Source organism: Salvelinus fontinalis, chromosome 1, assembly GCF_029448725.1.
Source record: "Salvelinus fontinalis isolate EN_2023a chromosome 1, ASM2944872v1, whole genome shotgun sequence".
In the NCBI taxonomy this organism is placed as follows: Eukaryota; Metazoa; Chordata; class Actinopteri; order Salmoniformes; family Salmonidae; genus Salvelinus; species Salvelinus fontinalis.
This window is the reverse complement of record NC_074665.1, coordinates 39,360,998-39,378,817: the sequence shown is the minus strand read 5'-3', so window position 1 is coordinate 39,378,817 and position 17,820 is coordinate 39,360,998. Positions and strand designations below refer to the sequence as shown.

General features: G+C 43.2%; 1 protein-coding gene across 1 annotated transcript in view; it reads left to right on the top strand.

Moving 5' to 3' along the window:
* LOC129854142 (transient receptor potential cation channel subfamily M member 4-like) overlaps window positions 1-17,820 on the top strand; it is a 70,705-nt gene that overhangs the window by 11,149 nt on the left and 41,736 nt on the right. The window contains exons 4-11 of the mRNA XM_055920898.1: window positions 1,970-2,150; window positions 5,685-5,854; window positions 6,518-6,695; window positions 9,929-9,993; window positions 10,165-10,398; window positions 10,684-10,786; window positions 14,820-14,941; window positions 16,659-16,955. Of these exons, the coding sequence (XP_055776873.1) occupies window positions 1,970-2,150; window positions 5,685-5,854; window positions 6,518-6,695; window positions 9,929-9,993; window positions 10,165-10,398; window positions 10,684-10,786; window positions 14,820-14,941; window positions 16,659-16,955 (1,350 nt within the window). The remainder of the gene's footprint in view (window positions 1-1,969; window positions 2,151-5,684; window positions 5,855-6,517; window positions 6,696-9,928; window positions 9,994-10,164; window positions 10,399-10,683; window positions 10,787-14,819; window positions 14,942-16,658; window positions 16,956-17,820) is intronic.

Below are 17,820 nucleotides of genomic sequence, written 5' to 3'. Positions count from 1 at the left end.
GAACTGAAAAGCGTGCCCAACTATTCACATCGTTGCAAAAATAAATGTCCCAAAATCGCACTAAACGGATATAAATTGCTATAAAACGCTTTAAATTAACTACCTTATGATGTTTTTAACTCCTATAACGAGTGAAAAGATGACCGGAGAAATATAACAGGCTAAACTAACGCTTGGAACAGGAGCGGGTCGGTGTCCAGCACGCGCGTTACGCACCAAGGAAAGACTTGCTAGCTACAGGGTTTTTTGATTTATAGGGCCTGTGAACGCGCAATCGACCCCATTGGAATCGTCATCACGTAAAGGCATCCAGGGGAAGACGTAAGAAGTGTCCGTATAGTCATAGCAATATCAGTGCCGTTTTAACTGACTTCAGAACAGTGGCCAACATTTCTGAAATCTGAATCCATGTCAGGGAAATTGCTGTAGAATGGGCTCTGTTCCACTTAGAGACAAAATTTAAACTCCTATAGAAACTATAGACTGTTTTCTATCCAATAATAATAATAATATGCATATTGTACGATCAAGGATTTTGTGGGAAGCCGTTTCAAAAATTACCCAATTAGCATAAATAGTCTAAACAGCGCCCCCATCCCCAACAGGTTAACTAGGCAAGTCAATTCTTATTTACAAGGACAGCCTACTCCTTCCTCCCTGTCGGGGAATTGAACCCCGTTCACGCACGTGCCCTGCGGGGATTCTTCAGCTAAATAGCCCAGTACTGTACTGCCGACCGTCACGTTGTACAGCGCCATATTTTCCGTTCCATCCTAATGGGAACCCAGAGGGTTTTTACTTTTTCTTGGAATAGAAAAAACATATTAATCAAAGTAATTAAGCAAGTACCAGTCAAAAGTTTGGACACACTCCTCTCATTCCAGGATTTTTCTTTATTTTTACTATTTTCTACATTGTAGAATAATAGTGAAGACATAACAACTATGAAATAATACATATGGAATCAGTTAAAAACAAATTCTTATTTACAAGGACAGCCTACTCCTTCCTCCCCATGGTGGATTTGAATCCCGGTCTCCCGCGTGCCCCGCATTCTGTAGTACAGACATGGCCTGCTCTCCCTTATGTAAGGAATTAGGCACGTTCCCATGTTTACTACACTATGGATTGTAGACCGCACAGAAGCCTAATAAGCAAATAAACACATTTTGTTAATAATATAATGATAAAAATACTCTTTCAAAATGCAGATGTTGATTTAGTTATGGATCCATAATGAATTACTATGGAATAAATATCACTGATTTACATAAATATTGGAACAAAGTTGTCTAATGAAGGCAAACAAGTTAGAATCCTCCAATCCTGTAACCTTCTCCTGACCGTCACGTTGTACAGCACCGTATTTTCCATTCCATGAGGGTTTTGTTCTTTGTTTTTCTCTGAATAGGAACACCATAATATTAATCAAATGAATTAAGCCACATTTATTAAAATCAATCCCATATACTATGTTATTACAAAAAGGTTTTAAATTCTCTGATAACGCCAATGCAGAAGACTATCAAATGCTTCTCAAAGATGTCCTCTGGTGGTCAAACTAGCAATAAGTTGCATTAACAGAAAAAATGGCTGACAAATAGATAACGTGCCACAGAATGCTGCAGCAGCCCCAGGGTTTGCCGCAGTATAACACAGCTTTTAAAGGAGGAACCACTGTAGATCTATTTGCTTTCTCTCACTATGTATGTACTTGTCTGACTGTTTCTCTCTCTGCTGCTTCCATCTTTCATACTGCTTTCTTTCCCCTGTCAACATTCATTTTGTTCCTGAATTGATTAATCATCATTACTATGGCTTTCTGGTAATAATGATAGAGCAGAGACACAGATCTTTTACATTAGTGCAGATGAAGGGAAGGAGACGAAGAGAGTATCCTATACTATATACAATATTATTGTATAGACTGTCTACTATTGGCATGTACTATTCTTTCTCTCTCCCCTAGTTCCTGCGTCTCTCGTGGGACACCCCTCCTTCCATCATCTACACCCTGATGACGGCCCACTGGGGGCTACCTCCGCCCAACCTGGTGGTGTCAGTGGTGAGCGGGGAGGGGAGGGCAAAGGTCAAGACGTGGGTACGGGAGGTCCTGAGGCAGGGATTGGTCAAAGCCTCCCAGAGCACAGGTACTGATGGAACCGCCTCTTCTCCTTACTCAATGGCACTTTCTGAACACGCATGTGCATAAAGATGGCAGAAACAGATATGACGTCATTGTTTTGGCACTATCTACAGAGTTTTTAAACTATGGCGCCCAACATTGTTCAATTGGGATCATGTATACTGTGCTAAATACAGATATAAAAAGAGAGTAACGGTGAGAAAGCTACAATACAGAAAACGTATCAAACGAGGTAAGTCCATGGAGGCCGCCACCTTTGTAGGTGAGTAGGTGAGTTTTTTGATATACTGTAATCAGTAGCGGCCATTTTAAGATGACGGAGGACAGTTATTATATTTTTTTTATGAGCATGGCATTATTTATATTATTTTTATTATTACAGCATGTCATTCATATTCCATTCAGTCATGTCAATATAACATTGACAGGTTTATGCTACTACATGATACTCCAATTTTCCCCAACCCATCATGAGGTTGCTACAACCTAGCCTGTAACTGAAAGTTTACAATGTAGGTGCACAGGCCGAGAGAACATTTTTAGTCATCAAAATAACATACAGTGACACATTCAATACTGTCTTCCACACTCTTGCCTGCTTCTAGTTGATCTAGGGTGTAATCAACAGTTGCAAACGAGAGTTTCTGTTGGACAAATTCAGGTATGTTTATACCCGTTTCGATCCGTTTGCCCCCATTTTTCAACAGAATCGGCAGAATGAATACAGCCCTGATCACACGCAAACACAGTTCACTTTCATAGCAGCCAAATACAAACAGCATGATCATTTTTATCGTTGTATAATTCCTTCTCGTATCTACGCGATCTTCTCCTCTCACATTTTCCCTTCACTTGTGGACATAAGTGCACAACACATTAGCTGTCTGTGACCAGGTGAAAAAACCTTCCCAAGCCAAACCTTCATATCATAACCACTAACCTCTACACATAGCCTACATTGTTGTCACCATATTAATTAACGTCATAGAGGCTACAATCATGCAGTTCAGTGTACAGTCAGCGAGCAGTTTAGTAATTACACCGGAGGGCCTCGGTGGCATTAAATTAATAAAACCAGAAGCTTATCTTGACTTGGAAGAGTTCCAGTGTTGGATAGCCATAGTCAGCTAGCTAACATAGCACCCCTCTCTGTTTGAGCCACGTGTTTGAGTAGGTAAAAACTAGCTAGCTAGTTGGGGTGGCAGGTAGCCTAGTGGTTATAGTGTTGGGCCAGTAACCGAAAGGTTGCTGGATTGAATCCCCAAGCTGACAAGGTAAAAATATGTCGTTCTGCCCCTGAACAAGAGAGTTAACCCACTGTTCCCTGGTAGGCTGTCATTGTAAATAAGAATTTGTTTTTAACTGACTTGTCTAGTTAAATTAAGCCGTGTAAAAAAAATACAACGAAATATATCTCTTCTCATTCATTTTTGAAGAAAATTATTTGTTCCAAACAGTTCAAGTGTTGTCTTTCTCTCTCTTTGAGTCAACTAATCACCACATTTTATGCATTGCAGCGCTAGCTAGCTGTAGCTTATGCTTTCAGTACTAGATTCATTCTCTGATCCTTTGATTGGGTGGACAACATGTCAGTTCATGCTGCAAGAGCTCTGATAGGTTGGAGGATGTCCTCCGGATGTTGTCATAACTACTGTGTAAATCTATGGAAGGGGCTGAGAACCATGAGCCTGCTAGATCAATGTACCCAGAGGAGGATGGAAACTAGCTGTCCTCCAGGTAGATCATGGTGCTTCCCTGCAGAGTGTTGTTGAGGATGCTTTAGACCTTCATTGCAAAAAGTGTTTTAATAAATGATTTGGTGAGGTGAATATATTTAGTATTGGTTTATCTAAAAAGGATAACTTTTGTGATGTCTCACTTTTTATTTTTATGAAATCCACTAACTGTAATATATTGTGACCATCCAGGACAATGCATTGGGATTTTAGGCAAATACTGAAACTCTAGGTTTTACTAAGTCACAACATTTGCTGATTTGAAAACTTAGCCACACAAAAAAGGTTGCAACAGTTTTCTTCTGTAAGTGCGTACTTATAGCAACAGGAAAGACACTAAGAACTGAAGACAATTCTCACCCTACTGTATGACCTCTGCCTTGCCCAACCACTATACAACTCTCTCGCCGTGCAATACCACAGTGAGTGTGAGCATATTTATTGTTTTGTCTGGAACTCTTAGGGCTCAGAGGGACTTCTGGAGAACGACAAGTAGCTGGTGCGGGCCCGTGGCCTTGTCACTTCAGGAGAGAGGAAATGGTCATTGTACTACAAATTAGTCCCATACCCCGAGGGGTGATAGGGAATCGTGGAAATCCACTACTGTTCGCAGCTGTCCCGCCCTCTACACTCTCTGACCCAGTGGTTACCAAAGTTGTACAAGCTGTGACCCACCTTTCTGATTCTTTTTGAATTTTCCCGTGACCCTTTGAATATACTAGGATGACTGAATATTTGGTAAAACCTTGCTCTCTAACCTGTCATTTTCATAAGAAGTAGAGGGGTCTTTCAAGAGATAATACAATCACATGAATTGTCTCCCCTCATATCTCCAGGTATTCTGCTCCATCTAGCTTATTAGTAAGTGGATTTATAACTCTTTTTTAAATCACCTTTGCTGTGTTTCAGCCTCCTATGTTATGCAATATGTAACGTTCCTTTAATATTTTTTTTTACATTGAACCTTTTATTTAACTAAGCAAGTCAGTTAAGAACAAATACTTATTTACAATGATGGCCTACACCGGCCAAACCCGGACGACGCTGGGGATTTGTTGCGCCGCTCTATGGGACTCCCAATCACGGGCAGTTGTGATACAGCCTGGATTCGAACCAGGGTGTCTGTAGTGACACCTCAAGCGCTTAGATGCTGTGCCTTAGACTACTGCGCCACTCACGGGCATTTTATATGAGATGCTCTGGTTTTTAGCATTTCATTGAGAAGCTCTACTCCCACTCCCCCACTCCAGCTTCACATACAACACCCACCATTATCTAGGTTAAAAGCTACTGCTGATGCAAGCACAAATAACATTGAACTTAAGAGTGGGAGGAAAGAGAGAGTAATTGGCTCAATAAGGAGAAGTACGAGGAGAGGACAGATGTATTTAGACAATCAATAATCCTGAATAACATTTTTGAAAATTATGACTTAAGAACCAGTGATAATGAGTGAGTGAGTTGCCATGACTTTTGTTTTTTGTAACATTTGGTCTCTATAAAAGTCTCTCCATTCTACAAAATCTACAACATTAGGCCTACTCCGTTGTTTTCCTAGCAAGCAACTGACAATGACCGAATCGTCTGCTAACATTATTAGCTATTTCTCTTGAATCATATTTGCTCCAAGTAACCATCATTACTTGTCAATATAATACCATCTTACCACTTTTAACTGGAAATATACTTGATCATGTAATAACATCCCATGATATTCTCCTCTCTCTCTCTCTCTCTCTCTCACACACACACACAAACACACATACACACACACACACACACACACACACCTACTACTACAGGAGCGTGGATACTGACTGGAGGCCTACGTGAGGGTGTCGGGAGGTGTGTAGGGGAAGCGGTAAGGGACCATGCCACCGCTGCCTCCTCTGTCTCCCTGAACAAGGTGGTGGCTCTGGGCATCGCTCCCTGGGGCCTGGTCCACAACCGCCAGCAGCTGGTCAATCCGCAGGTAATGCACGCACACACGCTATCGTGCCGAACCAAACTGCTAACTCAGATATTTCCTTTTCACATTGTCTTTTTCAGCATAGTTCAAGAAAGAATGGTGGAAATGATGGTAGATATTTTGGCTTGGCTCGGTTTGGCTCAGTTTTATTTATTTCACCTTTATTTAACCAGGTAGGCCAGTACAACTGCGACCTGGCCAAGATAAAGCAAAGCAGTGCGACACAAACAACAACACAGAGTTACACATGGAATAAACAAACGTACAGTCAATAACACAATAGGAAAAAGGTCTATATACAGTGTGTGCAAATGGCATGAGGAGGTAAGGCAATAAATAGGCCATAGTATATAGGCCAAGTAATTACGATTCAGCAAATTAAGACTGGAGTGATAGATGTGCAGATGATGATGTGCAAGTAGAACTACTGGTGTGCAAAAGAGCAAAAAAGTCAATAAAAACAATATGGGGATGTGGTTGGTAGATTGGATGGGCTATTTACAGATGGGCTGTGTACGATCGGTTAGCTGCTCAGATAGCTGATGTTTAAAGTTAGTGAGGGAGATATAAGTCTCCAACTTCAGCGATTTTTTTGCAATTATTTCCAGTCACAGTAGTATGAAAAGCCCCCATGTTCTGACCATGTCTTGTTTCCCCCTCTTTCAGGGTAGCTTTCCTGCTAGGTACTACTTCCAGAACACGTCCCGTGACTCATGTTGCCTGGACAACAACTACCAGGCCTTCCTTCTGGTGGATGATGGGAGTGTAGGCCGCAGAGGGGGCGAGGCAGGCTTCAGGGCCCGGTTGGAGGACTATATTTCCCATCAGCGTACAGGCATCTGGGGTGAGAGACGTTAGATTCAAATACGTCAATTTAGTCTCTGTTCTAATTCAGGCTTGACAAAAGCATGTGCCTCAGGTAAACTATGTGAGAAATAAGGGCACTACTTCCGGTGGAGGGCGTCTTTTTATTTGAATCCATACTAGTACCGTAATTTCCGGACTATAAGCCGCTACTTTTTTCCCACGCTATGAACCTTGCGCTTAATACAATGACGCGGCTAATTTATGGATTTTTCCCGCTTTCACAAATTCATGCCGCCAAAAAACTGAGCACCGTCACATAATGTGAAGTAAATCGAGCGCGCTCAAACTTTCCATCATTCTGATTACGGTAGTCATTTTGTCACCCTCATCATGGCAAAGACACGGAGAAATGCATATGATGCAGCTTTCAATTTGAAGGCGATCGATCTGGCTGTTTGAAAAGTAAATAGAGCTGCTGCACGGGAGCTTGGCCTTAATGAGTCGATTAAAAGACGTTGGAAACAGCAGCGTGAGAAACTGACTTAGTGCAAAAAGACAACAAAAGCTTTCAGAGGAAAGAAAAGCAGATGGCCCGAACTAGAAAATGAGGCTTGGGTGACAAGTGGGGAGAAATCCTTGTCACCCATAAATTGCGAAGAGCGATTTATGGTCAAGTCTGCCAGTGGGTCCTGACAGCGTGGAGCTGCTGCGTATTGAAGAGGGCAGCATAAACTCAGCGGGGAATTTGCCTCCGGATGAAAGTGAGGAGAGCACAATGAAAACGATCCAACATCGGATGAAGCAATTATGAGGCTATTCAACTCCGACACCAAAGGAGATGACAGTGGTTTCAGTGCACAGGAGGAAGATAGTGACCAAGGACTTTCTTGGTAGGCTACTGTTTACTGCTATTTAAAAAAAATAAAATGTTACAAGCCTGTTTCGTTAAAGCCTATTTATTTTTGTTACAAGACGTGTTTCGTTAAAGCCTATTTATTTTTGTTACAAGCCGTGTTTCGTTTAAAGGCTGTGTAAAGTTCATTTGTTTCAATGTACCGGTAGGCACCTGCGGCTTATAGACACGTGCGGCTTATTTATGTACAAAATACATTTTTTTTTTAAATTCAGTGGGTGCGGCTTATTTTCAGGTGCGCTTAATAGTCCAGCAATTACGGTATATGGTTTTAGCTTGTTGTTGCCACCTGACTGCGTGGCTTCAACCTATCCAAAATTCATCCTTTCCTCCCTCCTTGAAGTAATCACTCATCAGCATGACTGGACAATCCTGTTAGATCAGTTATCACCACAAGGAAGGGAGAAAGGAAAGATGCATTTGAAAGTATTCGAACAGGGCCTCCTTTTGTCTCTGTTGCCCTGCTGTCGTGGTTCTGGTTGAACTGGATAGGTTAAAGCTAGGCTGTCATGTGGCAACACCAAGCTATTACCATATTACTTATACTAGTATTGATTTGAATTCTAGAGGATGATTAATCTTGCGTTACCACAGGGGTTCTGGCCCTTCTTTGGACACTGTGTTAACTAACCTCCAGACGAGCGTCAATGCCATACAACACTCCTTCCGTGGCCTCCAACTGCTCTTAAATGCAAGTAAAACTAAATGCATGCTCTTCAACTGATCGCTGCCCGCACCTGCCCGCCCGTCCAGCATCACTACTCTGGAAGGTTCTGACTTAGAATATGTGGACAACTGCAAATACCTAGGTGTCTGGTTAGACTGTAAACTCTCCTTCCAGACTCACATTAAGCATCTCCAATCCAAAATTAAATCTAGAATCGGCTTCCTATTTCGCAACAAAGCATCCTTCACTCCTTCTGACAAACATACCCTCGTAAAACTGACTATCCTACCGATCCTTGACTTCGGCGATGTTATTTACAAAATAGCCTCCAACACTTTACTCAGCAAATTGGATGCAGTCTATCACAGTGCCATCCGTTTTGTCACCAAAGCCCTATATACTACCCACCACTGTGACCTGTATGCTCTCGTTGGCTTGCCCTCGCTTCATAATTGTCGCCAAACCCACTGGCCCCAGGTCATCTATAAGTCTTTGCTAGGTAAAGCCCCGCCTTATCTCAGCTCACTGGCCACCATAGCAGCACCCACCCGTAGCACGCGCTCCAGCAGGTATATTTCAATGAGCTGGAGACTCGTATCTCCCTCACTAGCTTTAAGCACCAGCTGTCAGAGCAGCTCACAGATCATTGCCACCTGTACATAGCCCATCTGTAAAGAGCCCATCCAACTACCTCATCCCCATACTGTTATTTATTTATTTTTGCTCCTTTGCACCCCAGTATCTCTACTTGTACATTCATCTTCTGCACATCTATCACTCCAGTGTTTAATTGCTAAATTGTAATTATTTTACCACTATGGCCTATTTTCTGCCTAACCTCCCTTATCTTACCTCATTTGCACACACTATATATAGACTGTTTCTATTGTGTTATTGACTGTATGTTTGTTCATTCCATGTGTAACTCTGTGTTGTTGTTTGTGTCCCACTGCTTTGCATTATCTTGGCCAGCTCGCAGTTGTAAATGAGAACTTGTTCTCAACTAGCCTACGTGGTTAAATAAAGGTTAAATAAAATAAATAAATAAAAAGTTCCCCCCAAAAATAATGTATTGAAAAAAAAATATATATAGTAACTTAAAAAAATGTAATAATCAATGGCATTATAACCATTCAATGCTGTTATTATAGTCTATGACCTCTGAAGTCACCTAGTTTTGTGCTGAAATGCCTAGAGTAGCTATTGCATTTTCAGGTTGACATCGTGAGAGTGCACTATGCCATCCTGTGGTGATAGTAAAGCACTGCATGCATGATAATACGATTTTACAGCTATGGCATCTGTTGGACCTCAGCCATGGCACAGTCCAGTTCTTCTGCCAAGTGTAGGAGAGCATGCCGGGCTAGCCATTACATGTCACATCATGTCTTTTCAATGAGCTTATCAAAATGTAAATGCAAGCACACAGAGTTGAAAAGGTCATCTTAGACGATTGATTCTTTTGAGTGCAGTGACACACATTGACGAAATGCATTGCGCTAAAAACTTTGGTATTCTTAACATTCTGTTTCTCTTATCTGAGTAGGAACCCTGTAATACACTAGTGCTTTCTTAGTTTACCTGCCGCAAATAGTAATGTATAGCTAACAGAAAATGTTGAGACATTTCAAGCTGTTACTCAGTTGTTTTTGTTGGAAGTTGTAATCAGTTCTGAACATCTGTCTGTCAGGCAGTGGAAGCATTGACATCCCCGTCCTGTGCATGCTGATATCAGGAGAGACAACCATGCTGGAGGTACAAACACATGACTTAATTTCTTATAGTCTGAGTAGTTTTATTTACAAACCCTTTTTGATAATCAATCTATTAGTTGCTCATTGCTATCTGTGTCTATTGCAAGGCTTGTATATCACCCTCCCTTCTCCCTCCGTCCTACCTCCCCTCTTCCCTCTCTCTCCTTCCCAGCGGTTGGATCTCTCTCTGAGGAACTCCATGCCCTGGCTGGTGCTGGCGGGGTCGGGTGGTGTGGCCGACCTCGTCAGCGACGTCCTGGAGAGCCTATCGTCTGCGCCCCCCGTCCTGTCCTCCACTGAGGGGGAGGGGGAGGCGGGACCCAGTGTGGACCTTAAAGACAGAGTGGCCGAGAAGGTTAGGAAGCACTTTCCGTCCGAAACGGAGATGGACAAACTGGTAGAACGGGTAAGAGCAAGGGAGAATGTGGGGCAGTCTTTTGCTGCAAAGGGTCATTTTTCTCAGCTAAGCATTGTATTTCACGGCTTCCTCTCTTCATCTCCTTTCCCTCATTACCACAAACAGGTGAAAGGATTGGATAGGATTTCAACAGAATTATTTCAATTGACATTGAAAAGCCTGACCACAATAAAGAGCCTCTCAAATATTGACCTTGAACAGTGTTTGCCAAACTGGTAATCATACTATTTTCACCTACACCTCAGCATCTCTCCTCTTATCCCATGTTCACAGGTTCTGAGCATCTACCTGAACAGGGATCTGATCACTGTCTACCACGGAGAGCAGGAGGGACCAGATGACTTTGACACGGTCTTGCTCAAAGCCTTGGTTAGAGGTATGATACACCGTATCACCCCTGTTTCGCGAATGCAAGCATTGCATGAGTGGAATAATTTGCCTTCAGCCCATATGTATCCACAGTTCACACCGCTGATCCATACTGTATAAGCTGATGCAGGGCATAATATCAAATCAAATGTTATTTGTCACATGCGCCGAATACAACAGGTGAAATGCTTCCAAGCCCTTAACCAACAATCTGTTTTTAAGAAAAATACAAAAAAAGTAAGAAATAAAAGAAACAAATGATTTAAGTGCAGCAGTAAAGTAACAATAGCGAGGCTATATACAGGGGGTACCGGTACAGAGTCAATGTGCGGGGGCACCGGTTAGTCGAGGTAATTGAGGTAATATGTACATGTAGGTAGAATTATTAAAGTGACCATGCATAGATAATAACAGAGAGTAGCAGCAGCGTAAAAGAGGGGGGTGGGGCAATGCGAATAGTCTGGGTAGCCATTTGATTAGATGTTCAGGAGTCTTATGGCTTGGGGCTAGAAGCTGTTTAGAAGCCTCTTGGACCTAGACTTGGCGCTCCGGTACCGCTTGCCGTGCAGTAGCAGAGAGAACAGTGTATGACTAGGGTGACTGGAGTCTTTGACAATTTTTAGAGCCTTCCTCTGACACCGCCTGGTATATAGGTCCGGGATGGCAGGAAGCTTGGCCCCGGTGATGTACTGGGCCGTACGCACTACCCTCTGTAGTGCCTTGCGGCCGCAAGCCAAGCAGTTGCCATACCAGGCAGTGATGCATCCCATCAGGATGCTCTTGATGGTGCAGCTGTAGAATATTTTGAGGATCTGAGGACCCATGCCAAATCTTTTCAGTATCCTGAGGGGGAATAGGTGTTGCCGTGCCCTCTTCACGACTGTCTTGGTGTGCTTGGACCATGTTCGTTTGTTGGTAATGTGGACGCCAAGGAACTTGAAGCTCTCAACCCGCTCTACTACAGCCCGTCGATGAGAATGGGGGCGTCCTCCTTTTCCTGTAGTCCACAATCATTCATCTCCTTTGTCTTGATCACGTTGAGGGAGAGGTTGTTGTCATTGCACCACATGGTCAGGTCTCTGACCTGCTCACTATAGGCTGTCTCGACGTTGTCAGTGATCAGGCATACCACTGTTGTGTCATCGGCAAACTTAATGATGGTGTTGGAGTCGTGCCTGGCCGTGCAGTTATGAGTGAACAGGGTGTACAGAAGGGGACTGAGCACGCACCCCTGAGGGGCCCCCGTGTTGAGGATCACCGTGGCAGATGTGTTGTTACATACCCTTACCACCTGGGGGCGGCCTGTTAGGAAGTCCAGGATCCAGTTGCAGAGGGAGGTGTTTAGTCCCAGGGTCCGTAGCTTAGTGATGAGCTTTGAGGGCACTATGGTGTTGGAATGCTGAGCTGTAGTCAATGAATAATATTCTCACATAGGTGTTCCTTTTGTCCAGGTGTGAAAAGGCAGTGTGGAGTGCAATCGAGATTGCATCATCTGTTGGGGCGGTATGCAAATTTGAGTGCGTCTAGGGTTTCTGTGATAATGGTGTTGTGAGCCATGACCAGCCTTTCAATGCACTTCATGGCTACAGACGTGAGTGCTACGGGTTGGTAGTCATTTAGACAGGTTACCTTAGTGTTCTTGGGCACAAGGACTAAGGTGGTCTGCTTGAAACATGTTGGTTTTACAGACTTGGACAGGGAGAGGTTGAAAATATCAGTGAAGACACTTTCCAGTAAGTCAGCGCATGGTCGGAGTACATGTCCTGGTAATCCGTCTGGCCGTGAGGCCTTGTGAATGTTGACCTTTGTAACGGTCTTACTCAAATCGGCTGTGGAGAGATCGTGATCACACAGTTGTCCGGAACCAGTCCTCTATTTGTATATATTTTTTTTTCTTTCAAACATTTTATTTAGCCTTTTCCATAAAGACACAACCAACAACAACACAAAGCAATGAACTTGTACAAAATACATAAAAACAAAAAGACGGAGACAAATGCACAGTCCCCTCCCCGATTTCATTACAGGAGACAAAAAAATGAACAAAAAAAACAGCGATGTCCATGTCTTCCAAGAGTAAAACAAGCTAGAATAGGCGAATGAGAAAATAATGTCTCTGCATTTTATAGTTATCTTTTTGACAATTGTTCTTCCATGGTAAAGATGTATATCCCTTTCCCACCCAAACAAATGATTAGAAGTATTGAACTCCAATGGTACAAACAGCCAACACCCAGATGCTTGGTGGGTTATGGGTTGTCAATACCTTCAATAATAATATATTTGCACACTCATCTCCTATAAACCAAACTACAGGGCTCCAGATACAGTGCCTTTTGAAAGTACTCAGACCCCTTGACTTTTTCCCAAAACTTTTACGTTACACCCTTATTCTAAAATCGCTTAAATAAATACAAATCCTCAGCGATCTACACACAATACCCCATAATGACGAAGCGAAAACAGGTTTTCAATGTTTTTTGCAAATGTATAATTTATATTTTATTTTCACAAGTATTCAGAACCTTTGCTATGAGACTCAAAATTAAAGCTCAGGTGCATCCTGCTTCCATTGATCATCCTTGAGATGTTTCTACAACTTGATTGGAGTCCACCTGTGCTAAATTCAATTGATTGGACATGATTTGGAAAGTATCACACATGTCTATATAAGGTCCCACAGTTGACAGTGCATGTCAGAGCAACAACCAAGCCATGAGGTCGAAGGAATTGCCCGTTGAGCTCCGAGACAGGATTGTTTTGAGGCACAGATCTGGGGGAAAAAAATATCTGCAGCATTGAAGGTCCCCAAGAAGACAGTGGCCTCCATCATTCTTAAATGGAAGAAGTTTATAACCACCAAGACTCTTCCGAGAGCTGACTGCCCGGGAGAGAACGGCCTTGGTCAGGGAGGTGACCAAGAACCCGATGGTCACTCTGACAGAGCTCTAGAGTTCTCCTCCGGGGATGGGCGAAACTTCCAGAAGGACAACCAAATCTGCAGCACTCACCAATCAGGCCTTTATGGTAGAGTGGCCAGACGGAAGCCACTCCTCAGTAAAAGGCACACGACAGCCCGCTTGGAGTTTGCCAAAAGGCACCTAAAGACTCTCAGACCATGAGAAACAAGATGCTCTGGTCTGATGAAATCAGGATGGAAGTCTTTGGCCTGAATGCCAAGCATCACATCTGGATTAAATCTGTCACCATCACTACGGTGAAGCATGGTGGTGGCAGCATCATGCTGTTGGGATGTTTTTCAGTGGCTGGGACTGGGAGACTAGTCAGGATCGAGGGAAAGATGAATGGAGCAAAGTACACTTGTCCTCTGAACTTATCCTCTGCAGCAGAGGTAACTCTGGGTCTTCCTTTCCTGTGGCGGTCCTCATGAGAGCCAGTTTCATCATAGCGGTTGATGGTTTTTGCAACTGCACTTGAAGAAACTTTCAAAGTACTTGAAATTTCTGCATTGACTGACCTTCCTGTCTTAAAGTAATGATTGACTGTCGTTTTTATTTATTTGAACTGTTCTTGCCATAATATGGACTTTGGACCTTATTTGGTAAAATACCATCTTCTGTATACCACCCCTACCTTGTCACAACACAACTGAATGGCTCAATTAAGAAGGAAAGAAATTCCACTATATAACTTATAACAAGGCACACCTGTTAATTGAAATGCATTCCAGGTGACTACCTTATGAAGCAGGTTGAGAGAATGCCTAGAGTCTGCAAACTGTCATCAAGGCAAAGGGTGGCTACTTTGAAGAATCTCAAATATAAAATATATTATTATATTTATTTAACATGATTCTATATGTGCTATTTCATAGTTTTGATGTCTTCACTATTATTCTACAATGTAGAAAATAGTACAAATAAAGAAAAACCCTTGAATGAGTAGGTGTGTCCAAACTTTTGACTGGTACTGTATGTGTACAGTATCCTCAAGTCAAGACGTGTGTGTGTGTTTGTTTGTGTGTGTCTCTCTGTCTCTCTGTGTCTATGCGTGTCTCTTTGCACGTGTGTGTGTGTCAGCGAGTAAGCAGCGTGTGTCAAGTGAAGCCAGCCCCTACACTGAGGAGCTGAAGCTGGCGGTTACCTGGAACAGAGTGGACATCGCCAAGAGTGAGCTCTTCAATGGAGACATCCACTGGAGGGTGAGACTCATGTGCCCAATCAACCCCTAGACCCTAGGCCAGGATTCCCCAACTGGCGGCACGCGGTCCGAGTTCTTGGGGGGACATAATAGACTCAAAACACCAGGAAATCAGCTCCAAGTGATATTAATTTAAGAAATGTGTTCCCAAGTATTCCCACGCATAATAGAGAGAAACGTGATTGTATACAAATGTAAGCAAAGTTTGATATTATGTGTTAGTCAAACATTATATCTGTTTGGGCTTCTTGTGGTCAATTTGCCATCTACAAATGATTTGTAATTATATTCTGGCCCCCTGACCATCTGCTCAAGAAAAACATTCTTGAATGGCTGAATCTAGTTGTTGATCCCTGGTTTAGGCCCTAAATTCCACCAAGCCTATCAGAAGGCAGGTAGACTTTTTACAATATTGGGTACACATCTCTTCAAATGCTTAAGGTCTAGGAGGATCGGGAAATGGAGGGGATCAAATTGGGACAGGGTTTCTCAATACTTTCACTTTTTTTAAATTATTTTCTCCACAGAGAACTTAGTAGTAAATCATTTCTCTCTTCCAGCCACACAGCCACGAGAGATTAACAACTATAAAATAGATGTGTGAATGCTGAACTTCTGTGCGTGAGCACTGTTTTCACAAGTGGCGTGAGTGGATCGCCGAGAGAAATAATACACTACTTTAGCCACAAAGGCTTTGGGAGACCCAGCCTGTTCCATCTATACAGCAGCTGTCAAAGACCTGTTCCATCAGATTCAGATTCAAGTTTATGTGCCATTTCATTGTAGGTTTGGACATACACTGAGTATACAAAACATTAAGAACACCTACTCTTTCCAATCAAGGTGAAAGCTATGATCCCTTATTGTCACTTGTTAAATCCACTTCAGTTAGTGTAGATGAAGGGAAGACAATTGAGACATGGATTGTGTATGTTTGCCATTCCGAGGATGAATTGTCAAGAGAAAATATTTAAGTGTCTTTGAACAGGGTTTGATAGTAGGTGCCAGGCACATCGGTTTTTGTCAAGAACTGCAACGCTGCTGGGTTTCTCATGCTTAACAGTTTCCTGTGTGTATCAAGAATGGTCCACCACCCAAAGGATATCCAGCCAACTTGACACAACTGTGGGAAGCATTGGAGTCAACATAGGCCAGCATCCCTGTGGAACTCTTTCGACATCTTGTAGAGTACATGCCGGATTAATTGAGGCTGTTCTAGGTGAGGGGGGAGGGGAGGTGAGGGGGGGGGGGGGGGGGCAGTGTAGAGGTCATGATCATCTCATGCACAGTAAGGTAGCTCCCATGACACTGTATTGGTATACTGCAGTGCTCATTACTCAACATAGGAGAGTGTTTATATTTTTTCCCATTTCACACATGTACAAGCGTGTATTGAAAATAGTTTTTTTTGCATATCCCAAATCCCCCTGAGACACTCTCGGAAAGTGGGGTCACAGCCAGGGCCTGCCGTTATCAACGGCAACCCTGGAGCAAACAGGGTTAAGGGCCTTGCTCAAGGGTACATCAACAGATTCTTTACCTTGGTGATTCAAACTAGCAACTTTTCGATTACTGGCCCAATGCTCTAACCACTAGGCTACCTGCCGCCCATTGGTATCACGTGGAAGAAAACAAAATATTTTCACAATAAGAAACACACATTTTTGTTCTGTTACCTCTCACCTTTGACCTCTCAACCTCCCTAACCCCCCTTGCAGTACCAGGACTTGGAGGACTCCATGACGGACGCGTTGGTCAACGACAAGCCACAATTCGTGCGCCTCTTCACCGAGAACGGACTCAACATCCTGGACTACCTGACCTATGGGCGGCTGGAGAGCCTCTACCGTTCGGTGGCCGACAGCTCTCTAGCCTACGTCCTGCTGCAGCGCCGCCTAGGGGAGCGCCAGGGTATGACAAGCTCGCAGGCCATGCTGCTGGATGTCTCTCCTGCCAAAGGATCTGGTGGGTCGCCAGGGGGGCGGCGGCCTGCGAATAAGTTCAGTTTATTTGAAGTAAGAGATGTGTTTTTTAGTACATTTTTATTCAATGTACTCATTTCAAGTACACCACATATACAGTGCATTCAGAAAGTTTTCAGACCCCTTGACTTTTTACACATTTTGTTACAGCCTTATTCTAAAATGGATTCAATTGTTTTTTTCTCCCTCATCAATCTACACACAATACCCCATAATGAAAAAACAGATTAAGACATTTTGCAAGTATTAATTACAAAAAACAATCAAATTGACAAGTATTCAGTCCCTTTAGTCAGTACTTTGCTGAAGCACCTTTAGCAGCGATTACAGCCTCGATTCTTCTTGGGTATGTTGCTACAAGCTTGACACACCTGTATTTGGGGAGTTTCTCCCGTTCTTCTCTGCAGATCCTCTCAAGCCCTGTTAGGTTGGATGGGGAGCGTCGCTGCACAGCTATTTTCAGGTCTCTAGAGATGTTGGATCGGGTTCAAGTCCGGGCTCTGGCTGTGCTCCTCAAGTACATTCAGAGACTTGTCCCGAAGCCACTCCTGCATTGTGTTGGCTGTGTGCTTAGAGTCGTTGTCCTGTTGGAAGGTGAACCTTCGCCCCAGTCTGAGGTCCTGAGTGCTCTGGAGCAGGTTTTCATCAAGGATCTCTCTGTACTTTGCTCCATTAATCTTTTCCTCAATCCTGCCTTGTCTCCCAGTCCCTGCCGCTGAAAAACATTCCCACAGCATGATGATGCCACCACCATGCTTCACCGGTAGGGATGGTGCCAGGTTTTCTCCAGATGTGACGCTTGGCATTCATGCCAAAGAGTTCCATCTTGGTTTCATCAGACCAGAGAATCTTGTTTCTCATATTCTGTTAGTTTTTAGGTGCCTTTTGGCAAACTCCA